The sequence below is a fragment of the Odocoileus virginianus genome, chromosome 2 (assembly GCF_023699985.2).
Source record: "Odocoileus virginianus isolate 20LAN1187 ecotype Illinois chromosome 2, Ovbor_1.2, whole genome shotgun sequence".
Taxonomy (NCBI): Eukaryota; Metazoa; Chordata; class Mammalia; order Artiodactyla; family Cervidae; genus Odocoileus; species Odocoileus virginianus.
The window spans coordinates 10,152,372-10,177,563 of NC_069675.1; the positions used below are offsets into that span (position 1 = coordinate 10,152,372).

Consider the following 25,192-nt stretch of genomic DNA (forward strand, 5'->3'; position numbering starts at 1 on the left):
CAGTCCTTCCAGTGAATATTCAGGGTTAATTTCCTTTCAGATTGATTGGCTTGATCTCCTTGCTGTCCAAGGGACTCTCAAGAGTCTTCTCCAACACCACAGTTCGAAAGCATCAATACTTCGGTGCTCAGACTTCTTTCTGGTCCAAATCTCACATCCATACATGACCACTGGAAAAAGCATACCTAGCTCTGCTTCCTTGTTCACGGCTTCTTTCTGCTGAGGCTGGTCCCTGCTGATATACTCATGAGTGTTAAGCAGTGAAAGTCATTCACCTAGCAAATGTTTATTGAATGTCCATGCTGTGAACCCTTTTCTGGGGCCAGCAGCACAACGTAAGCAAGACAGACCCTGACCTTACTGAGCTCGGTGTCCAGTAACTTATCTGGAGCCTGGGAGAGGGTGCCTCTGAGAAGACTCTGAGCTGAGGACCCCAGGCCCTCACGTTGACTTCCTGGTGGTCTTAAACACCTCCTGGGTCTTCGAGCAGTTGAATACCTGCAGGGTGCAGTCCAGTTGCAATCCAGGGGATTTTGTGCTTTGCTCAACTAATGACTAGACTGGTGCCCCTCTCCCTGCCTCTAGTAAAAGCATGATTCTGTTTGCTTCTTTTTCTGTGGTTCCTCAAGCTTGGTCCTGCCAAGGTTAGATTTCTCCCAGAAACTGCTGGTTTAGTCCACTTGGGCCATCGCTGTGTGACTGTTGCTGTGAGCTCTCAACCAGAGGGGCCCTTATCTGCAGCCTCTCTTATTTGCGGATGAACTTGCCTGTGGGACCTGGAGTGCATTAGAGATGCAGTGAAACCCTGAGGCGCGAACCCAGCACATCACTAGGTTCCTGTGGACCCGAGGGAAGGGAGATGGGGAGGGGTAGCATGGGAGTAGTAGTGTTCAGAAGCTGAGAAGGATTGAGCTCTTGGAATGTTTAAAAGAGCTGTTATGGGGGAGGAAAATGTCAGACCTGTTGGCGACATCAATCACAGCAATGTTTACTGGGTGACTGGCATATGCCAAGAGCTGTGCCAATCATGTCGCATACATCATCTCATTTGATGGTCACCACAACCCAGTAAAGCAGGGGTGACTATTCTCACTTTATAGGTGGAGAAACTAAGGCTCAGACTGTTTAATGCTTTGCCAAGATCCCACTGCCAGTAATAATCAGAGTCGGGAGTTAAACCCAGGTCTGAGCTCTTAAAGCACCATGTGAATAAAGAGAAACCTCTGGCGTCCTTGGTGATCTCTCTTTGGGTGTTCCTCTGGGGTTTCGAGATCAGACACAGCCCCTGACCCAGTGTGGGGTGCAAGGTCTGCCCAGTGGTGTTCAGAAGGAAATGGGCTGATGTCAGCCACAGTGCAGTACAAACAGTGGCCTGAGAGCCTTTAGGGGCCCGTCTCCTCACCGCCCTGCCCTGCTAAGGAGCCCGCCAAAGCAGGAGCTCCTTGGTGGCGGCATTCGCCTGGGGTGTCCGACCTAAACACACGCCCTGAGCCTCTGCTGCTATGTTCTTGGGTTTAAAGTGGGCACACTTGACCTTTGAGTCTCAGGCCTGAAGATGGGGTGAGGGAGCCAGTGGCAGAGGCAGGGGGTGGGGGTTGCGGTGCGGGGTGAGGATGTCAGCAAATTGCTCTCCTCTTGGCTTCCCTAACTGGGGGCCCAGTTGGGCCTTCTGTGCTATAAACCAGTTCTCAGATTTCTCATCCGTGAAACGTTTGGATTCAACCATCGCTCAGCTCTCTCCCAGCTCTGAGACTTGGCAAATTCAGGGTTCAGAGCTTCTTGGAGCAGCAGCCACTCATGACCTCTAATCAACCTTGGCACATTCTAAGTACTCAGTAAGTACTTGTTGAACCGAACCCAGGAGATTAGGAGTTTCTCAGCAGAGCAAAATAATTCCCCAGGGGGGTTCACCACTTGCCCTGAAGTGACCAGTTCCCCTGTCCATGGACTCTCAGAAAACACCCACCAAGTGATATTTGGCATTTTGTCTTAGAAGCAGACTTGGGTGGAAAGGATCAGGAGTTGGGTTGTGAAGCTGGGGAAGGGGAGAAATCAGCTGCAGGGGACGTTATTGACCAAGGACAGTTGCTGTGAAACTTGAGACCCCACAGCGCCTCTCCTCACACCACCCCACCTCCACCCTGGGGCTGGATGACTGAGAAAGGCCGGGCCAGGACCTGCTCCTGCCAGCTCACCTGCGGCCAAGGCCCTAAGGCGGCTCTGGGCAGTCTCAAGGAAAATCCTACCTCTGCCTTTATAAAGGGGCCTGAGGAGAGGTGCCTGGGCTCCCCTAGGGCCCCCAGGCTTGGCGGGAAGGGCTCATGGGGGAGGGGGCAAAAGGGCAGTCCTGCCAGGCCTCTCAGAGCCTGCAGGTGCCACCCCACTGCTGCTGTGGAGACCTGGCTGCCTGCGAGAGGTTCTGCCTCGGCCACCACCAGGACCTTCTCTCCCCAGTGCATCTGAGAACCTGAGAGTCTTTCCTCTCTTGCTCACTGCTCACTCGCTCGCTCTCTCTCTCTCTCTCTCACACACACACACACACACACACAATTCTCTTATACTCGGAGTATCTTTAATGCACTCTCGATAGTTATTCCTCTCACATTTACTACATCTTCCCACATAACGCTCTCCGCACTTCCCCAGTCTTTCACATATTCCTTCTCTCTCTCCCTGTCCCTCCCTCTCTCTCCCTTTCCCTCTCTTTCCCTCTCCCTCTTCTCCTCTCCCCTCACCTCCCCTGGTGCTTAACTGGAAACAAAAGTGAGTTTGTTGAGCCCTGCCGGTGGGGAAAAGGAATAAGCCAGCGGCGGCAGCCAGGGTGGCAGCAGCAGAAACAGGCTGGGGCCAGAGGCCGTGTCCACAGCCGGAGACCCCAGCGCTCAGCTCTTCCGGGAAACAGGTAACGCCTCAGACAGAGCTGGCTCAGGCCTCCTGCTCTTTGTCCTGTCTCATCACCTCATACCAGCTCCACTTATCTGCCTTCTCATTTGGCCTTGAAGGGGGAGGGGGATTGAAGATTTAGGGAATGGCAGGCACAGAAGGTCCAAGGAGTCACGTGCTCTCCTCCCCGGAGAACTGTGTGTGGTCTGATGTGGCTGGAATCCAGGGCAGGTGGGGTCAAGCAAGGGCAGCTGAAGTTAGAATATACAGCGTCCAGGGTGGCTGGGGTGTCTGGATGAGGGAAGTGACGGAACCTACCCAGACAGATCAGGGCCAGATCATGAGGGATGTTTTGAGCCATGTCATAGACCCTAGGCTTTAGATCCTAGAGAGCTATTGAATATTTTTCACCTGAAGAGTAACATGACCAAATCTACATTTGGAGAGAGTGGTACTTGAACGCTCATCCCATGGAGAACTGCTTTACCTACTCAGAATAAAGCAGCCCTAGTCTTCTCCCAATTTAAGGAAAAAATAAGGCTATTTGTTCGACTGTTAAATTTTCTTCTATAAAATTTCTGTAAACCTTTGATGCCTGCCAACAAGTATCAGTAATCAATAAAAAGGATGTAAGTTTAAAGTAGTAGAAAAATTCAGAAGTAAAAAATCATTTAAGTAAATGCAGTCCTTTAAGCTATATACAGATAAATGGGTAGTATTTTCTGCTAGTAAAATTATTTCTAACTCATATGCACAATATTTTACGGTGCTGCCCCCCAGAATACCATGACTCCCAGGAGTTTGCCAAGGGAGCAGGTTTGAAATGTCTTTAAAGCTAACTCTGCTGCTATCTAGGACACGGGATGGATGGGGCAACCAGAGACAATGGGAGCAGTAGGTGACTATTGTGATGACGGGAATGTGAGCCAATAAAAACCTGAATAAAGGTGGTGGCAATGGTGGGAAAAGGGAAGGGAGCCAAAAAAATAGTCAGGAAGTGAGTGAAAGAAGTTAGTGTCTGATTAGACATGGACGATGAGAGAGAAGGAGGCTTCAAGAGTGAGCCCCAAATTTCTCCTCTAGATGGCTGGATAGCTAGGGGCACTGCTAATGAAAACACAGGAGGATAAGGCTGGGGTGACAGAAGAAGAGAGGCGGAGCTACTTTGAATATGTTGAGGCTGACTTGAGATGGAGCAGTACAGTTGGCAGTTGGAAATGCTCAGTACAGTTAGGACCTAGAGACACGGTTATAGGATGATGCCAGAAAGAACATGAGATGGTCCAGGAAGAGTGTAGAAAGAGGGGAGACAAGAAGGTCAAGGAGGAATCCGGAGGAAGATCAAGATTTAAGTGAAACATACAAGAGGTGCCAGGTAAGGACACTGAGAAGGAGTCCTCAAAGAGATAGGAAAAGATCTCTAGAAAGTGCTGCCTTAAAACAACCAAGAGCATTTCAGTTCAGAGGAAGCAGTCAGCACCACTGATATTCCAGAGAGATAAGCCAAACCATAGCTTCACAGTGCTGTTGATTATTTTATTTTATTGACTTACTGAGTTGAGAATAAGACAACAAGAGACACCTGAGAACAGAGTTATAACTTGGGTGCTTAGCATAAATGAGATTAGCAAGGTACACAGTAGGGAGTAGTGGGGACTGTGGCAAACTAAAATGCATATGCTTATCTGTCACTCAGCTCTAATTGATTGTTGCCAAGTAGAAATACGGGCACTGTCATCAGAGTGTCTGAATTTTCAAGAAAGTTCAGAAGTCTGGGTTTTTACATGAAACCTCATAATTCTTTATGTTAGCAACAATGAAAGAAACTATTATAGTCTATGAGAGTTGAATTAAACACATCTTTGTGCTGCCAGTTAAAAATCTCTGCTTTAGTCAACATCTTTAGTGTGGTGGGGATGAACCAGTTGCAGCATATTGGGAAGTGATTGGTAAGAAGGAAGTAGAGACAGTGAGTGTTAAACATCTCTTCAAGAAGTTCAGGGTAGAGAAGAGAAAAAGAGAACAGGATCAGGTAGGAAGAGTTGTTTACAGGCTGATGGAAAAAGGATGGAGGAGAGAAGTTGAAGACCCAGGTAAGGAAAGACTGGTTAAAGAAATAAGAATTCAGTAGAAGGGAATAGATAGGGCCAGAGATGGGCTGGAGGAAGAATTCTTCTGTTCAGAGATAGACTGCAGCAATGGTAAGGACACCGAAGGACTAGAAGGGAAGAAGTTGATGGATTTCATGCCTGGAGGCCTTCTTTTCTTGGTGAAGTGGCGTAGGAGATGCATCAGGAGGATTGCTTAGAGGGACATGGGAAAGGACACTGACAAGAATGAATGGAAGCGGCTGTACTTCTGAGACCTGATAACAGTGGAAACCCTCATTTGTACAGCTGGGTGGTTTTATGCGGAGGGGCTCATTAGCCTGGGTGCTAGCGTTGGTGGCAAGAGGAATTAGCACCTGTTATATTCCAGGCCCTGTGTCATGTGTATTATTCTCCTTATCTGATTTATTGGGACAACAACCTTGTTCGCTCAGACTGAATTCACTCATGAGTAAGTAGCACCTCTGAGATTCACACTGACATCTAGCTAAATTGAAAACCTAGCGGACGCCTTGCATCCACCGTATTATTGTGTACCACACTGCCTCTCCCTGCACCCCAGGACGCACCTGCAGAGGTAGAGACTGGGCAAATTAGTTCTTGTTTGGGCATCAACTGTCTGGTGTTACTGGGAAGTCAAAGACTAAGAGGGTAGAGTCTGTGATGAAACAGTAGCTAAAATTATTGACCATTGGGAGTCAATGGAGAAATAAGTGAGGGCCAAAGGGGATGATAAACTGAGGAAACAGAGAAGCTTGGAGGGAGAGGAAGACTTGATGAAGCCCAAAGACAGTCAAAAGCAGAGACATTACTTTGCCTACAAAGGTCCGTATAGTCAAAGATACAGTTTTTCCAGTAGTTGTGTACAGATGTGAGAGTTGGATCATAAAGAAGGCTGAGTGCCAAAGAACTGATGCTTTTGAAATGTGGTGCTGGAGAAGACTCTTGAGAGTCCTTTGGACTACAAGGAGATCAAACAGTCAATCCTTAAGGAAATCAGCCCTGAATATTCATTGGAAGGACTGGTGCTGAAGCTGAACCTCCAGTACTTTGGCCATTTGATGCAAAGAAACTAAAGAGACTCTTTAGAAAATACCCTGATGCTGGGAAAGATTGAGGACAGGAAGAGAAGGGGGCAGCCAAGGATGAGATGGTTGGATGGCATCACTGACTTAACGGACATGAGTTTGAGCAAGCTCCAGGAGTTGGTGACGGACAGGGAAGCCTGGTGTGGTGCAGTCCTTGGGGTCAGGAAGAGTCAGACACGACTGAGCAATTGAACAGCAATAACAAAAGAGAGTCAGTGAGAGACTGAACCAGGGCAGAGGCAATGGAATTGGTGAGGAAGAAAAGGAGTCTCGAAAACTTTTCATGTGGGAGTGGAGGTGAGAGAAAGAGGTGAGGTGAGAATGATCCAGGGTGTCTACCTGAACAGTTGGTAGACAGTCGTGCTTGTGATGTCACATGATCTGTCTCTGGCTCTGCCTCACCCTGCTCTGTACACTAACTGGCACGCTCCACCTCAGACCTTAGGCGCACTTTCAGCACTTGTAGAAGTGGCTCGTTCTCATTTTTCAAGTCACAGGTCAAACATACCTTCCTCAGAGAGGCCTTTCTTGATCTTGCTATGTAATGCAGCTTCATGGTCTTTTCTTTTTTTCAGAACACTTATCACTGCCTGAAATGACTGTTTATAGATTTGTTTACTTGTTTATTGTCTGTATCTGCCACTGGAGAGGCTCAAGAGATAAAGGCTGTATGGGCCTCCTTCACAGCTTTGTTTCCTTGCACCTAGACCAATGCCTGACACATAATAGACATTTCTTAAATATTAAGTGAGAGAAAGAAGGAAAGGAGGGAGCATGGGCGAGAAGGAGGCAGGGAAGACCAGAGAACTAGTCTGGGGAAGGGTACGTGTTCTGTGTTTGAATGCTGACCTGAGGTGCCTGAGAGACCCCCCCAGGAGGCAACAGCCCTGGGCAGTTGGAAAGCAGACTGGGAGTTCAGGGACAGACTTCATCTTGCCCATGAAGAAGGTGGGCCCACATGGCACGCTGGTGCAAGCACATCCTTTCACAGGGCTGATCTCCCCTTTAAGGCCAGTGTGGGAGGTGACTGGGGCCCAGTGGAAAAGGGATCCCTCCGTTATTCTGAAGTTGGGACAGCGTTTTTCTCACCTCACTTAGCTATTCTGATCCCTATCCTTGCTGCTGCCCTGGCTTTGGCCATTTTCCATCTTTCTTTGGTGTCAGCTCCAAGTCCCTGGACTCTGAATACAGACGAAATCCTCTCATCTCTTTTATCTGGGAGAATATCGCACCCACATCCACCCACATCCAACTCTAGCTTCGCCCAGAAGGTGGACTTCGTCTTACTGAATAGGAAACACTTTCCCCTTGCCCTTGGCTCCTGCTCCAGTTCAAGCCTCCACCTCCCACCGGGCACTCAGCAGAGCTCCTGCCCTCCTTTTGCAGGGTCTCCAGCTGCTGAGCAGCTCCAGGACATCCTGGGGGAGGAAGATGAGGCTCCCAACCCCACCCTCTTCACAGAGATGGACACTCTGCAGCATGACGGAGACCAGATGGAGTGGAAGGAGTCGGCCAGGTGAGTCCCTCCCTGGAGGGCAGCAGGGGGGGCTTCCCACGGCAGTCTGCCTGGGCCCAGGCTGAGCTGACCAGTGGCACTTCAGACCTTGAGTTCTGCCGGGGCACTTCCTGGCCCCCAGAGACCCACTGCCTGCCTTTCCTTGGTGTCCAGGATTGGTTTGGAGCACTAAGGAGCAAACAGAAATTTACGACTGTCTCATCCTTGGAGAAATGAAAATCCAGGTGGGAAAGTATAACAGACACCCATGAAACTATGAGAGAATAACACAAGGGCATATGTCCTTTCATGCCAAACTAAATGTTGTGAAATGGAAAGCACCGAGCAGGCTGGGATAGATGCAAGTGCTGCCTGGAGGAAGGAGAATGTGCCCCGGGAAAAATCCAGTCGGGTGCTCCAGTGGGCCTTGGTAGAGTCTGCGGCAGGACAAGCAGAGTGGAACCATAGAGGCCCACGTGGGGATCAGAGGAGCTGTGTGCAGGGGCGACAGGAGAGAGAGGAGAGCCAGACAGCTGGAGGGGACCACGCGGTGAGGTCACGGGAGCCAGCGGAGAATCAGGGTAAGGAATAGTGCTGGCCGTGCCGGGTGCCTGGAGAACAGAGGCCTCTGAACTAGACGATTAGCAATGCCAAATGCTGCCTAGGGCCCAGGGAGAAGGCAGGATACAGGAAGGGGCAGCAGGAAGGGCTGGGGAAAAGAGGAGAAACCCTGGGACAGAAGTTGAGAGTCTGGAAGACAGAATATAACAACGTTCTCCAACTTTTTTGTATTAATGCCCCCACACCCAAATTTGTAATTAAAATTAACTTTGTTCAAATAGAATTAAATTTTTTTTTCTAATGAGAGAAATGCAGTGCTAAGAAATTATATTTTTTTCAGGGAGGGTTGAGCTTTGCAGCCCCTAGAACAATATTTTAAACTTTTTTGCTCTCCTAAGAATGCATTTTTGCCCCCCTGGGACTGATATTGTCCCAGTTGAGAATGCCTGGACTTACTGCCAGCTGTGCCCAAGATGGCTCTGCCTGGGGGCCACCACCGCACCCAGAAGCTGGCAGCTGCCCCAGTCAGAGCCTGGGCCCCATCCTCACCTACCAAACTCACTCACCTCAATAGTTGTTCTATAGAACGAGGAGCAGATTTTGACATTCCCATGCTTCCCTACCCCGCAACTGCCCCCCACCCCCACCCCGCCCCACTCCAGTCTTTCCTGGAAGGAAAAAGAGGTCATTGATTGTCTAGCAAATTCCTGCAGGCCTCAGAAGGAATGAATTCCTAGCCTCATGGCTGGGCCCAATCCCTGTCCGGAAGGTATGGAGCCTCTTCTTATCAGCCCATTCAAGGAGCCCTTACTGCATGCTAACAATTCACAGGCTCCTCTCGTTCAATCTGCACAATGACCCTGGGGAGGCAGGAAATATTATTATCCTCATTTCATAGTTGAGGATAGTGAGATTAATAGTCAAATCAATGCAAGAGTCACAGCACGCAGGTAGCCAAGTCTGGATGCCAGTCCAGGGCTGTCTGAGTCTCCAGCTCGAGTGTTTGGGCACTTTGTCACATTTTTCCCATTTTCCCAGCCACCTCTCTCCCCTTTCTTCAACTCTTAGGGATTCTGTTCTGATTTCCATGGGAGGACTTAAGTCTGGAGGGGATTTGACAGCTGTGAGAGACAAACAGGGACAGCCGCAGAGCCCGGGACATCCATCCGGGGCTGATAAGTGAAGGGAGGACATTTCAAATGCCCAGGGCCCAGTGTGGGCTACTGTGGCTTAATGCCTCTGAAGGGCTTATAACTCCCTGGGCAAATGCCTTTCTTGCCCAAAGCGGGGCATATTGAGAGAACAAAAGTGGAGAAAGGCCTTCTCCAATGCCCAGTAGGAAGAGTGTGACTTCCCCCCGTCCTGGGCAAGGTGTGCATGCAGAACCCCTGGCAATAACTGCCAGGACCAGGCCCCCCATGAGTGCCTGTCACTCACACACACAGAACCTTTGCTGAGAAGGCCTCAGGCCCTCAGACACATGGCTGTTGCCATAGATGAGATACCCAGTTTCTAATGTGAGTGTGGATCCACAAAGCCTTGCACACTATAGACCCTGAAATGAAAGTGATAAACTGTAGATAATGATGTTTCTGGAAGAAGGCCCCTGATAAAATATAAAGGGGCCTGGCATTGCCGTCTGCAATGGGTGTGGGTGTTTCTCCGCAGGCAGCTTTCCAAGGACAGTATTTGAAGAGACCCAGGAAGAGCCCCCAGTGTAACCCGAGCAGCTCCTCAAACCCAGTGAGAGGAAACTGGAGGCTGGAGGAAGTTTAAGAGAGGAACCCAGTGCCAGGCTGATGGAAAGCGTAGCATCTTGAGGGTCATTTTTGAGGAAGGAAGCATTCAGGGGAGAGTCACTCAGTCCTCCTCATCTCGAGCTCCTTTCTCCACCCTTCTTGCCATTACCTTCTCCAGGGGATCTTCTCGACCCAAAGATCAAACCTGTGTCTCCCACATTGCAGGCAGATTCTTTACCATCTGAACCACCAGGGAGAACTTCTCCCCCTTTAAGCATCTCTCCAGCTCACCCTGGCTGGTTTGCAGCTGACTCTTGGAGGTCTGAACAGCAGCCTCTGCAGAAGTCAGAGACAAGATTTGGCTGCTGGCCAGCCAGTCCGGCTTGGCCTGGACAGCTGTACCAGAGGCTCCTCCTGGCAGACTGCAGCAGGAGAGGTGTTTGGGGGCCTGTCACCCCCAGCAGAGAACGGAAAGAACTGCCCTCAGCTCACAGGCTGTGCAATCGACTCAGGGAAGCCAAAGGTCTCGGAAGTTTCCAAAATCTAAGAACCAGCAAATCCCAGTGGGTTCTGGGCCTCCTTGGAATAACAGGAGAAAATGATAGGAGGCAGGAACAACCCCTCCCATGGACACTCAGACCCTGAGAGGGTTGCAGGTCTGTACCCACATCAAAGAGATTGGGGGAGGGCACCCTTTAATAAAAGTATTTAATTTGTTGGGAGAGTGCTTGCTTTATTGAGTTAGGAGATTAACAGTGAAAATCTCAAATCCGCAAGGAATTTTCCCCAGCACTGCTTTCTGGGGGTTATTAATTTGGGGGGATGTTTTCGGCCCTTAGAGAAGGAATCACCGCTGGACAGATTTAAACGGCTTTTTGAGCTCCCCTGAGCCTGGTCCCTCTGTGCGTGGTGGCGAGCGTGCATGTGGGCGTCATTTCTAACATGATCAATGCTGGTAGGTCAGGCTGTTAATAAAATAGATTTTTATTCAGTTTGTCTCTTTAGGGTTCCCGGGAGGGGAGTGCAGCTGGCTCTTTGCTGATGCTGACCTTGCCTGAAGGGAGGGTTGGATGGGCAGGGTCGGGGGGACTCCCTCACTGTGAGCAAACACTTTACCCAGAATCCCATTGTCTCTGGAGCTTGGCTCAGCCTGAGCGGAGGGGCAGAGGAAGGAAGGAGGATGTGGGCTGGAAGCCAGGCAGTGCGCGGAGGGGCTTTAGGGTTACTCAAAAAGTAGACATCGGAGCCTTCCCTGAACTCTGAAAGCGAACTCCAGATCCAAGCTGCCTCTGATCTCAACTCAGCAGACCTGAGCTGAACTTGCCAGAATGTTCTTATGAGCCACATACGCTCTGGAAATATTTCTGCCATGATTGGGAAAAGGCAGAAAGAGGGGCAGGAGAAGTAGGTCAGCTTAGTTGCATCAGACCAGATCAGTACCTTTTCAAAAGCCCTGAATGGTTCTCCACACACAGGCAGAGATGCTTTCTCACTCTGAACCTGATGGAAAAGTAAGCCTGAACTTTGCTTCAACCCTGAAACTGCTCCTGCTTACAGCCTTGTAGAATGTTCTCCTAACATCACCTGCCCTCTTTGTCTGCACCCCAGTTCTCTGGCCACTCACCTGGAATCACCCTTAAAGGGCCCGAGATGCCCTCTCTATGTAGAAAGCAGAGGAGAGAGCTGAAAATTCTTAGCACAGATGTCAACAAATGTTACTCATTCATTCAACTACTAGTTAGTAAGCATTTACTGTCTCTAGGATGTGAGCCACGTGCTTAGAGGTACAAAAAACATGGCAGCTGCCATGCCTGTTTACTCAGATTCCACAGATGTAAATAACTAGAGGCTTGGTGACGGAGTGCTAAGAGAGAACAGTGTATGGGCACCTAACCCAGACAGAAGGGATCAAGGCAGATGGACAGGAAGAAAAGCTGTTCACATAGACACCTGAAGGATGAGTCAAAGTTAGCCCAGAGAGGGTACAGAAGGGGGAAGAGGCCGCTGAAACAGGGGGAGCAGAAACAGAGCAAGGGGCAGAAGTTCCCTGTAGCTGCCCTAGAGAGAGTGGCCAATGATGCATGCCCTGTGCAGACCATGTTGTGGAGTTTGAACTTGATGCTGAGGAATTTGGAGGACCACAGCGGGGTTTGGGCTAGAAGAGGGACAAAACTGTCTGTCTGAGAGATCGCTCAGGCGTCAATGTGAGGTAAGCCTGGGCTGGTTAGGAGGCTGGTCTGGGGAGAAGTGATAAGGTGATGAGGTGAGGTGAGGTGGTTCCCATCTGAACCAAGGTGTTGACAATGGAAATAGAAGATGTGGACTTGAGACATATTTTTTGAGTATATATGTGTGTGTGTATACACATACACACACACACACACACACATATAATCTGCATTTCCTTTTTAAATATACTTTATTTAGAGCAGTTTTAGATTAACAGCAAAATTGAGCAGAAGGTAGAGCTCCCATGTGTCCCCTGCCCCTATGTATTCGTAGCCTCCCCCATTATCAACATCCTCCACCAGAGTGGTACACTTGTCTCTGTTGATGAACCTTGCTGTTGTTCAGTCACTAATTCATGTCCAACTCCTCACAACCACATGGACTGCAGCACACTAGGCTCCTCTGTCCTCCAGTATCTCTTGGAGTTTGCTCAAATTCATGTCCATTGAGTCAGTGGTGTTTTCTAACCATCTCATTCTCTACCTCCCCATTCGACTTTTGCCTTCAATCTTTCCCAGCATCTGGGTCTTTTCCAATGAGTCAGCCCTTCACATCAGGTGACCAAAGTATTGGAGCTTCAGCTTCAGTTCTTCTAATGAATATTCAGGGTTGATTTCCTTTAGGATTGACTGATTTGATCTTGCTGTCCAAGGGACTCTCAAGAGTCTTCTCCAGTACCACAGTTCAAAAGCATCAATTCTTTGGCTCTCAACCTTCTTTATGACCCAATTCTCACATCCGTACATCACTGGAAAAACCATAGCTTTGACTATAGAGACCTGTGTTGGCAAAATGATGTCTCTGCCTTTTAATACACTGTCTAGGTTTTGTATTACATATATAAATTATATATATGTGTATAGGCATATATAAAGTATATATACATATATCTACCTAAACTTCTTATGAAAAATTTCAAACACAAAAAGTAGAGAAAATAGGGTAATAGTGAACCCCCATGTATCCATCATTCAGCTTCATCAGTGATTAATATTTAGTCTCCAAAAGCAAAATATTTTGTTTGCTTTTAGGGATTTTGTTTTGTCGCTTATTTTTGCTGGAATGTTTTAAACAAAACCCCAGATGTTATAAACATTTTAGTACACATCTTTATGAAATTAGACTTCTTTTGTAAACACAATCACGATGTCATTATATCTCCTAACAAAATTAAGAATAGTTCCTTAATATGATGGGAAATCCAGTCTAGATTCAAATATCCCCTCATCTCAAAAAATATCTTTACACTGTTGGTTTGTACAATTTAGAATCAAAACAAGGTATATACATTGATTTGGGTGGTTACATCTCCCATCTTGCCATCTTGTTAGGATCACAACCTTCAGACTCAAGAGGTGCTAAAGGAATGGTCCTCTCTGAAAATCCTTTGTCAGGAGTTCTAAAGTCAAGAGCCCTTGCCCCCACCCCCAATCTGATATGTCCAGCTTTGCAACTACAGCCCAAACTCAAGTGAGCTGTCACAGCTGGTGTATGATGTTCAAGGGAAAGAGAAGTGCCATTTCATTGACAGGATATTTTAAATGCTACTGTCATTGTCAGGATATTTTAGGCTGTAAGTAACAGAAGCCCATTCAAGCTAATTTATGCAAAAACAGGGAGCATCAGCAGAACACGGGATGACCTCATAGTACCCAGGGACAGTCAGATCTCTCAGGGACTGGACATGGGAAGTCAGGCTGTCCTCTGTCTCTGCTTCTGGTCTCTGCCTCTCTCTGGGTATCTTTTTTCAGTCTGCGGCAGCCAGCTTCTTCACTTGTCCCTGCCCAAGGCCATTCCTCAGCCTCTATACTCACATCTACTCCACCCAGAATGTGTTCCTCAATCCATCAATTGGTAATTCTTCAGAGGTAATCTAACTTGCCCAGCTTTGGCTGTCCCATCACTGTGCCTCAGATCAGAGTTACAGGGAAGTATGAGAGGGCTGGCCATAGCCTGGAGACTACATCTATGTGGATGACTGCAGAGCAGACATCCCAAACATCCTTTTACACGTGTGTGATAGTAGATCCATGTACTTTGTGTTCTCTATTCATCGGCCACAGTTGTGCTCATCATGACAAACAGAACTTTCAGAACTCTTCAAGTTTCCCAGGAGAGTATAGGTAGTGGAGTTTTGCACACCCTTTCGGACAGGAACCTCAGGGGTGATGCCCTGTCTTTGTAATGGACCCCAGTTGATGTCACTGCAACACCACACCAATCCCCAGGGCAGTGGAAAGTGGAAGCTCTAACCTGTGTGTCTAGCAGAACTTCAGGAATCTTGTCTTATCCACCACATATTTCTTCTTTCACTCTAAAAACATTTTAGGGGCTGTTATGTTAGGTCCTGTGGTTGAATTAAAGGATTAAAATATGAATCTGTTCTCGAAATGCTTCTTCTCTGGTACAGGTTTCAACAAATTTTTCTGTTAAGGGCAAGACAGCAAATGTTTCAGGCTTTTGCTTATATATGATCTCTTCTTCTTGCTTCTTCTCCTCCTTTTTTTTTTCCCCACAACTCTTTAAAATTTAGAAAGCATTCTTAGCTAGCTGGCCATATAAAACAGCACAGGCTAGATCGTCATTTTCCCAGCCTGATCTAGGGTAACAGGCAGATAGGACTGAGCCACTTGAGCTGGAAACCACAGTTATATCTCTGGTTCTTCCCTCTGCCTTTCCCTGCATACCCAGTCAGTAAGTTCAGAACGCATCCATGCGTGCTAAGTCACTTCAGTCTGTACCTGACTCTTTGCGATTCCATGGACCCGCCAGGCTCCTCTGTCTATGGAGGTTCTCCAGGCAAGAATACTGGAGTAGGTTGCCATTTCCTCCTTCAGGGGATCTTCCCTACCCAGGGATCTAACTGGCGTCTCTTATGTCTCCCGCATTGGCAGGTGGGTTCTTTACCACCAACACCACCTGGGTAATAGTCAGTCTTAAATAAAAGCTGCTAAAATGTTCTCTCCATTCCCATTTTCTCTCCTGTATTATTGCTGCATTCTCCACAGGTCTCCTTTTTTCTAATCATTTTTGCTGCTGTGTAATTTGATCTTTCCAAACTATATCTTTGGTTTTATGTCTTACTACTACTTGTTTCAGAGAACAGTGCCTAAAGTGTTTTTCACCCTAGGTTACCACCCATTACTATAGATCATGAAGTCAATTTAGGGGGTTAAATTAGCCTTTAAAAGTTCAGTCACTCAGCCATGTCCGACTCTTTGTGACCCCACGGACTGCAGCACGCCAGGCTTCCCTGTGTACCACCAACTTCTGGAACTTGCTCAAACTCATGCCCATTGAGTCGGTGATGCCACTAGTCTTTAAAAAACAGAGTGAAATAGAATAGAGTGCATGGCACATGGACTGGGAAGTATTATTTGAGAAACTTAAGTTTTAAGCACATAATCATAAATATAGATATATATTATATAAAGATAAAAACAACGAAAGGGCAGTACATGTGAAATGGTGAGAGAATGGCTCTCATGAGGGCAAGAGGCTTGCCCTCAAACCCTGTCTCTTAGAAGCTGCCTGACCAGCCCCTCATCCTCAAAGAGTCTCCCTACTTATACAGTTAAAGTAGTAACAGACTTCGGGGATTGACTTGCTGATTAAAGGAAATAACATATGTAGTGTTTAACGTAGCGTCTGGCACATAGAAGGTACTCAGTAAGCTTTAACCATTGTTGGTATTATTGCGCCTGTGACAAAGTGAATGGGACTCAGAGGAAGGAGCGGTCTCTTCAAGGCGGGCCCCTAGGACGCCTTGGTCATGAAGGAGGTGGCCTTTGAATCCGGCCCTGAAGAGCGGAAGTGGAATGGGTTTCCCCAGTGGCTCAGTGGTAAAGCATTTGCCTGCAAGGCAGCAGACGCACGTCCTGAATGGACGTGACTTAGTGATTAAACAAGCGGAAGAGGAAGAGAAAGCAGCCGGGGGTCGGTGGGGAGCGCCTCTCCTTGGAGGCAGTGAGGAGAAGGTGCTGCCTGACTCCGAGGAAGACTGACAAGTCTATAAATGACAGAACCATGACGTAATTACAAATGGCCCCGGACATCCAGACGAGCAGCCCTCAGAGAAGTCTCCAGGGCTCCAGAAATCTATCCTGAAGGAGCCAGTTCAGAATTTGCTGTAGCTTTTTCTGTTGGCGTTCACTTAGCCATGGCCTCCTCCTTAGCCCTGAAAGAAGACGTAACATACAACAGGAGCTGGGTGCAAGTCCCCGAGCCCCATTCAGTTCTTCACAGCTGCTGAAATGCCGCACCTCTGCCCTATCCCTGCCACCGGTACTACTGCATACACTTTTGGGGAAGAAGCGGTTCTCCAGTAATGCCTGAATTGCACTGCATAACTGAAGGTCCTTAGAAGAGACTCCTAGGTTTGCAAGAGGAAAAACTTTCAATCACCAGGAGTTAGTCAGCCATGGAAGCTTATAGGTTCATTGCAGAACAGCCTAAGATAGAGTCACTACCTGTCTGGTCCCAGTCCCAGGCAAGTTTCATTTGCAGGGATAGAGGATTCCAGGCACCTTATTCTGAGTCTATCAAACATTTGAATCACTTAGCTAATGTGCCTCATTATGATTCTATAATTTTCTAATGATAATTTGACTTTCCATGTATGGCTGCCTATAAGGAGAGAACGCAGGGGCTAGAAGATAAGAATAACTATCCCTTCGTTATTGTTGTTGTTCAGTCGCTAAGTAGTATTTGACTCTTTGTGACCCCATGGACTGCAGCATGCCAGGCTTCCCTTTCCTTCACTATCTCTGGAGTTTGCGCAGATTCATGTCCATTGAGTCCATGATGCTCTCTAACCATCTCATCCTCTGCCACCCTCTTCTCCTTTTGCCTTCAATCTTTCCCAGCATCAGGGTCTTTTCCAAGGAGTCAGTTCTTCATGTCAGGTGGCCAAAGTGTAACTGTTGTAAACCTTATTGTAAATTAAATAAATTGAGCTTTGGGTTTATATAGCAACCCTTGTGAACTTGGTTAGTGTTTGCCGGTATCCCTGGACCTAGTCATCTCTGGGATAAAGTAAAGGCAAATTTCTGAATCTAGTCTGGAGGGGATACTCCAAGAAGCCTGTTGGGGACTTTCTGGTGCCTTCAGCCCCTATTTATACCTTCTAAATTCCTACATATGCTTGTTGACCCTTGACTCATGCCTCCTTGCTCAGTCTTACGTACTTCAAAGTCTTTCAAATTCACTGTCATGTTTCATTTATGAACATATTACTGAACTCAGATTCGGCTGCTCAGTACTCGAAAGCCAATACTCAAAAAGACGAGTGCTGGTAGGAATAGAAAGGTTGCTTTATTCATGAGGACAGCAACCTGGGGAGATGGCAGACTCCTGTCAAGAAGCCAACTCCAAAGATTCTGCTTGACCATGAAAGTTGTTTTTTTGTTTTTTGTTTTTTTTAATTTTGTTTGTGTTTGTGATCATGAAAATTTTTTTAAGTGGAGAATCATTTGGGAAGGCTATCAATATCTTCCACTGTGTGCAGACTTTCTTCTGATTGGTTGGTGGTAAGGTAAAAGGAATCTTGTGCTCAGCCTGAAGTTACCATCCTCCACTTGAGTGGAGGCTTTTGTTCCTACAGAAGAGCTCAAAAATATTGTTATGTATGTTCTTTGGGGCTTCCCAGGTGGCTTAGTGGGTAAGAACCCACCTGCCAATGCAGGAGACAGGAGATGCCAGTTGGATCTGTGAGTTGGGAAGATCCCCTGGAGAAGGAAATGGCAGTCCACTTCAGTATTTTCACCTGGAGAATCCCATGGACAGAGGAGCCTGGCAGACTATAGTCCATAGGGTTGCCAAGAGTCAGACACAACTGTTGGAGGAAGGGGAACCCCTTCCATGATCTGAGAGTGGATCTAACACTTGGATCCACTTATCTAACACTTGGAAATGAATTGTCCAAGGAGACACACATGCTGACAAAGCAAGAGACTTTATTGGGAAGGGGCTTCCAGGTGGAGAGCAGGAGGGTGAGGGAACCCAGGGGGAACCCGGGAACCCAGGACAGAACTGCTCTGCCACATGGCTTGCAGTCTCGGGTTTTATGGTGATGGGATTAATTTCCAGGTTGTCTTTGGCCAATCATTCTGACTCAGAGTCCTTCCTGGTGGTACACTCATTGCTCAGCCAAGATGGATGCCAGAGAGGAGGATTCTGGGAGGTGGTAGGACAGATAGTGATTCCTTTTGACCTTTTCCAAACTCTTCTGGGTGGTGGTGGCTTATTAGTTCCGTGTTCCTTACCAGGACCTCCTGTCGTAAAATAACTCATGAAAATGGTTACTATGGTGCCTGGCCTGGGTGGACAGTTTCAGTCAGCGTGTTTCCCCTAACATGACTGTGTGACTGCACTTGGGCCCAGAGTTGCACGCATATTTCTTGAGGAGGAGCCAGGACCCTGCCTTACGGTTTTACTATTGTTTCTTGTCAATTCCTCCTTAGTTTCTGCATTCTTTCCCTCCCCTAATAAACAACTACTTTAATCTGCTCTTTGGAATTCAGAGAAGGTCAAGGATACTGAGTGAAGCTTATTCCCTGTACAAACAAGAAATGGGGGACACAGAATTTGTACCCAGGAGGGCCCCACAGGGTCCCACTCTCTTTTGTCGACTTAAAAAAATATTCATAACCTAAAAGTTGAGAGTTATGTTTTATTCAGCAGGAAATTTTAGGACTTCAAGCCCAGGAGCCAGCATCTCAACATCTCTCATTTCTCCCTGAGAGAAATGCTCTGAGATCACAGGTATTCTCCTTCCTCGGTGCCTTAGGGCTCACCAGATCCCATTCGAGGGCTGCAGTCACTGAGACTGTGACATCCTTCTTTACTGATATGGCAGGAAATGTTCCATTTTTTCACTTTTATAAATACACATTAGATGTGTAGTTCTAATCAGTTGTGTAAAAACTTTTTACATTATTTCAAATACACATTTTAATGCATGTGCTTGTCATCATGTAGTATGAATTTGCCAAATAAACTGTAGGAATGGGTTTAGGAGTTCCTCTTTCAAATAGCTTTTCCTCATCTCTTCTGTCAAAGACTGAACCTGAGGAGTATCTAACAGTTCCTCAGATATCTCTAGCAAAGCTCTTCATTGGCCCATATAAGAGGATTAAAACTGGGTTTTGGTTTCTGCTGGAAAATTCAGGGTGCTGGTAAGACTCAGTGTTAAAGAGCCTTGCTGGATAGTGGGGAAAAACTGACCTTACTTTTAAGAAATGAATTTGTTAGAATCACAAAATTTATTATAAATCAGCATCAGGCAGAAACTGATAACACTGTGTGTTGATATGTTGTAACTAGCACATGGCAGTCAAGTTTTAGGAGGATGGATGATCGGGTGGGGATGGAAGAGTTACAGGATAAGTGTCAATGAAGCCATGTAGATAGAGAATTACCACAGTGTGTGCATGTACTTTACACCTGTGAGGTGAGTAAGCTTCATCTGAGAAATAAATTTATATAGTTTTAAATCTTAAAGCAAGTGTTTAGAGGCTACATAACCTTATCATTAGAGATTGCATTCTATAGGAAGTTACACTTTTTAAAAAAAACTTTAAATCAGGATGTCCTAAGGGGAAATTTTCAACAAATTAGCCAGGGCAAACTTTAATGATAGTGATATGCAAAATAAGTGCAGAAGAAAGGGACAATCACTCTAATTGACATATGTATATACACACATGGCAGATTTTACTCTTATTTAACCACACATAAGAGCTCTCCTGGTGGCTCAGCTGTAAAGGTCTGCCTGCCAATGCAGGAGATGTGGGTTCAGTCCCTGGATCGGGAAGATCTCCTGGAGAAGGAAATGGCAACCCCCTCCAGTATTCTTGCCTGGGAAATCCCATGGACAGAGGGGCCTGGTGGACTACAATCCATGGGGTCACAAAGAATTGGACACGACTTGGCAACAAAACAGCATCATCAACCACACTTACTGGTCCACTCATTGCTCTGTCTTCTCAAAGGCCTGTGTGTTCCTTTTGAAAAGTATTGATGTCAGATTCTCAGACCCCTAGATTCTGATGTCGTTAGTCTGCAGTCAGCCTGGATGTTGGAATTTTTTTAAAATTCCCTGATGATCCTATTGCAACTAAGGTTGAGAGCCATGATACACATGCTAGTCAGGGCAGGGCCAGTGCGGGTTATAATTTGTTTCCAGTTGAGGATAGAACCAGAGTTTAGGTTTGTCAGTTTTCTGCCTTTTTTTGTTCCTTAAAAGGAGACTTTCCTATGTGGTGATTTGGCAGTGCTTAATATTACTAGCTACCACTCTTGGAATTAAATGAAAAGCAACTTCCACTAATCGTATAGTGACCGAATTACTAGTCACAGAAAAGGCCTCAGTTCTGGACCTCAGTTCAGTCACCTTTGCGTGACTGAGAACTGCTTTCTGTGACATGTGACTCTTCAAGCTTTCATTCAGCTCCATCCCAGCTGGGAGGGGCACTGGGTGCCTACCCTGGCCTGGACAAAATCTCTGAGAGTTCTTTTCCAGCCCAGAGATTTTCTTTCCACTTGACCTGCTTCTCCAACTCTAATTCCCTACTTTTGAAGCCAACCATGGTAAAAAGGTCACTTTGCAATGAGCTGCTTGGGATTACACATTAACCATTTTATCAGGCTTCCAAGAGTTTTTAAGCCTAGCTTTGGCCAGAGGCTTTTTAGAGTTGATTCCTTTGAAACCCTGTGACTCAGATTGGGATGTGAACCCACACAGCCAGGGCTCAAACCCAGCCAAAGCCCAGCTTGGGACTTGAATCCGCAATCTTTTAACTTAGAACACATACCTGGTTTCAGGACTTAATGAGGCTCAGGTTCCAGATGTCTTATTGCAGAAAAAAATTCAGTGAGAGGCAAAGTGATAGCTAAGAAGTAGATTTACTTAGAGTGAAACACACTCCACAGAGTGTGGGCCATCTCAGGAGGTGAGAGCAGTCCCCAAATATGGCTTGGTTAGTTATTACAGGCTGGGTAATTTCATAGGCTAATGAATGGGAGGATTATTCCAACTATTTTGGGGAAAGGGTAGAATTTCCAGAAATTGGGCCACCACCCACTTTTTGATCTTTAATATGCAGCCTTGAAACTGTCATGGCACTGGTGGATATGTTACTTAGCTTGCTGATGTGTTATAGTGGGTGTACAGTGAGGCTCAAGGTCTAGAGGAAGTCAACTCATCTTGGACCTGTTTGGTTCTAATCAGTGTATGCCATGTCCTCAGGCTATATCATTCTTTGAAAGTTTGTGCCCTGCCACCTTCCCTTCTGTTTCACCTTTATTCGGTATGAAAAGTAGTTAAATGTTTTATTATGGAAAATTCAAATTTACACAAAAGTGGTTTGTAGCAGAAAGACCTCCTTCAATGTACCCATCACCCAGCTTTAATGGTTACCAGCAAATTCATGCCCAATCTTGTGCCTCTATTTCAACCCACCATGTTATGCTGAATCAAATCCCACACACCATATCAATCCATCTGTAAATATTTTAGTAGGTGACTCTAAGAGAAGAGACATGAAAGGCAAAGGAGAAAAGGAAAGATATACCCATTTGAAGGCAGGGTTCCAAAGAACAGCAAGGCGAGGAAACTTCCTCAGTGATCAAATGCAAAGAAATAGAGGGAAGCAATAGAATGGGAAAGACTAGCATTCTCTTCAAGAAAACTGGAGATACCAAGGGAGCTTTTCATGCAAAGATGGGGACAGTAAAGGACAGAAATGGTATGGACCTAACAGAAGCAGAAGATATTAAGAAGAGGTGGCAAGAATACACAGAACTATACAAAAAAGATCTTCATGACCCAGATATTCAAGATGGTGTGATCACTCACCTAGAGTCAGACATCGTGGAATGCAAAGTCAAGTGGGCCTTAGGAAGCATCACTATGACCAAAGCTAGTGGAGGTGATAGAATTCCAGTTGAGGTATTTCAAACCCTGGAAGATGATGCTGTGAAAGTGCTGCACTCAATATGCCAGCAAATTTGGAAAACTCAGCAGTGGCCACGGGACTGGAAAAGGTCAGTTTTCATTCCAGTCCCAAAGAAAAGCAATGCCAAAAAATGCTCGAACTACCACACAAATAGCACTCATCTCACATGCTAGCAAACTATTGCTCAAAATTCTCCAAGCCAGGCTTCAACAGTATGTGAACCATAAACTTCCAGATGTTCAAGCTGGATTTAGAAAAGGCAGTGGAAACAGAGATCAAATTGCCAACATCCGCTGGATCATCAAAAAAGCCAGAGAGTTCCAGAAAAACATCTACTTCTGCTTTACTCACTATACCAAAGCCTTTGACTGTGTGGATCACAACAAACTGTGGAAAATTCTTCAAGAGATGGGAATACCAGACCACCTGACCTGCCTCCTGAGAAATCTGTATGCAGGTCAAGAAGCAACAGTTAGACCCAGACATGGAACAACAGACTGGTTCCAAATCAGGAAAGTAGTACATCAAGGCAGTATATTGTCACCCTGCTTATTTAACTTATATGCAGAATACATTATGTGAAATGGTAAGCCAGATGAAGCACAAACTGGAATCAAGATTGCCAGGAAATCTCAGATATGCAGATGACACCACCCTTATGGCAGAAAGCAAAGAAGAACTAAAGAACCTCTTGATGAAAGTGAAAGAAGAGAGCAAAAAAGTTGGCTTAAAACTCAACATTCAGAAAACTAAGATCATGGCACCTTGTCCCATCACTTCTTGGCAAATAGATGGGGAAACAGTGGAAACAGTGAGAGACTTTATTTTTTAGGGCTCCAAAATCACTGCAGATGGTGACTGCAGCCATGAAATTAAAAGACGCTTGATTCTTGGAAGAAAAGTTATGACCAACCTAGACAGCTTATTAAAAAACCGAGATGTTACTTTGGCAACAAAAGTCTGTCTATTCAAAGCTATGGTTTTTCCAGTAGTCATGTATGGATGTGAGAGTTGGACTATAAAGAAAGCTGAGTGCTGAAGAATTGATGCTTTTGAGCTGTGGTGTTGGAGAAGACTCTTGAGAGTCCCTTGGACATCAAGGAGATCCAAACAGTCCATCCTAAAGGAAATCAGTTCTGAATATTCATTGGAAGGACTGAGGCTGAAGCTGAAAATCCAATAATTTGGCCACCTGTTGTGAAGAACTGACTCATTGGAGAGGACCCTGATGCTGGGAAAGATTGAAGGTGGAAGGAGAAGGGGAGGACAGAGGATGAGATGGTTGGATGGATCACTGACTCAATGGACATGAGTTTGAGTAAGCTCCGGGAGTTGGTGATGGAAGCCTGGCATGCTGCAGTCCATGGGGTCGCAAAGAGTCGGACACAACTGAGTGACTTAAGTGAACTGAATTGATGTAAGGGAAGATGCAAGCATTTCGACTCACAGAAATCATTCCCTTCATATGCATCTCAGCTACCTGGGACCAGCGTCTTGCTTCTTGATTTTTTTATATCCTTTGTTCCTCACCATAGGGAGTGGTGGCAGCCAACAACTGCTGGATCGAAAACATTGTTCTCACACTTGGGTACTCTCTGTTCTTAGAAATTCATATTCGGAGGCCTGAAATCACTAATGGCTGTGACATCCTTGTTTACTGATAAGGTAGGAAATATTCCATTTCACAGTCCACACACTGCATTTGGGAGATTTATCTCCTAAATCTTTTTCAATCTACAGGTCCCTTCTCCTTTATTTTTCCCTTGCAGTAGTCATTATTTCTAAAGAAATTGCATTGTTTGTCCTATATGGTTTTCTAAATACTGGATTCTGTTAACTGCATCCCTGCAGTTGAGTTTTCTATGTTCCTCTGCCCCTGTCTTTCCTGAAAGTGCAGTTGAGTTCAGACTTATTTGATTCCTATCTGACTTTTCCACAAGGCTGTTTCATGGGTGGTAGTGTTTGCTTCCATCAGAAGGCAGCTCCTGCCCAGCTGACCTTTGTGTGTATTTTTGTGATGTTACTAGACTCTGGTGATCATTGCTTATATCATTTTGAGTATTTTAAAATACAATTAAGAAAAAAAGGTAGGGGGCACTTCTCTGGTGGGCCAGTGCCTAGTACTCCATGCTTCCAATGCAGGAGGTGTGGGTTCAGTCCCTGGTAGAGAAACTAAGACTCACATGCTGCTTGGCATGGCCAAAAGTTTCTTTTAAAAAAAAAAGCCACAGTTAAACCCCATGATTGTTGAGATCTCTTTTTCCTAGTCATTTCCTCATAGCCAGACTTCACCCAAAGTAATCATTGAGGCCTCACTACCTCAAACAGGAAGGAGCAAGCATTTAATGGAGGCTACTCTGGGTATGAGACCAGAAGGGACACCAGAGAAGAACTGATGGTCCCTATCCTCAAAAAGCTTGATGTCTATTTGGAGAGGCAAGTATACACTGAAACAATTAGCAAAGACGATTAACTAAAAATTAAATGTCATTTTAGCCTCTGGGCCCCAGAAATAAGGAACTTTACTTGGAACAATCTGTAGCAGAGTTGCCTGTATCTGACCCATATATTCTGAGGTAAACTGGTCTACGATAAGACCTGGACATCAAAATTTTAAGACATTATTGACCGAAGGAGTTTTTGCAGAAACTTACATCTGTGGCGTTATTATGTCTCTAGTCACTAATGTGTTAAAAGTATTCAAAGGGACTTCTAAGTTGGCACAGTGGATAGGAATCCGCCTCTCAATGCAGGAGACATGGGTTCAATTCCTGGTTTGGGAAGATTCCATATGCCTCAGAGCAACTAAGCCCATGTGTCATAACTACTGCGCCTGTGCTCTAGAGCCCATGAGCTGCAATTAATGAGCCAGCCTGCTGCAACTACTGGAGCCCCCCATCTGGATCCTGTGCTCCACAATGAGAAGCCTGTGCACTGAAACAAAGAGTAGCCCCCGCTTGCAGCAACTAAATAAAAAGCCCAGGTGCAGCAAAAAAGACCCAGTGGAGCCCACAAAGAGTATCTGAGGGGTTTTGCTTGTTTTTTTTTTAATCACCTAGGGTCTTAGTTGCAGCACGCTGACTTAGTTGCCTCATGGCATGTGGGGTCTTAGTTCCCTAACCAGGGATCAAAC

General features: G+C 46.2%; 1 protein-coding gene across 4 annotated transcripts in view; it reads left to right on the top strand.

Moving 5' to 3' along the window:
- Positions 1-25,192, top strand: part of SLC4A5 (solute carrier family 4 member 5) — a 136,497-nt gene that overhangs the window by 59,833 nt on the left and 51,472 nt on the right. For all 4 annotated transcript variants that reach the window (XM_070476010.1, XM_070476001.1, XM_070476007.1 and 1 more), the window contains exon 4: positions 7,466-7,595. In XM_070476010.1, coding sequence (XP_070332111.1) covers positions 7,466-7,595 — 130 coding nt within the window. The remainder of the gene's footprint in view (positions 1-7,465; positions 7,596-25,192) is intronic.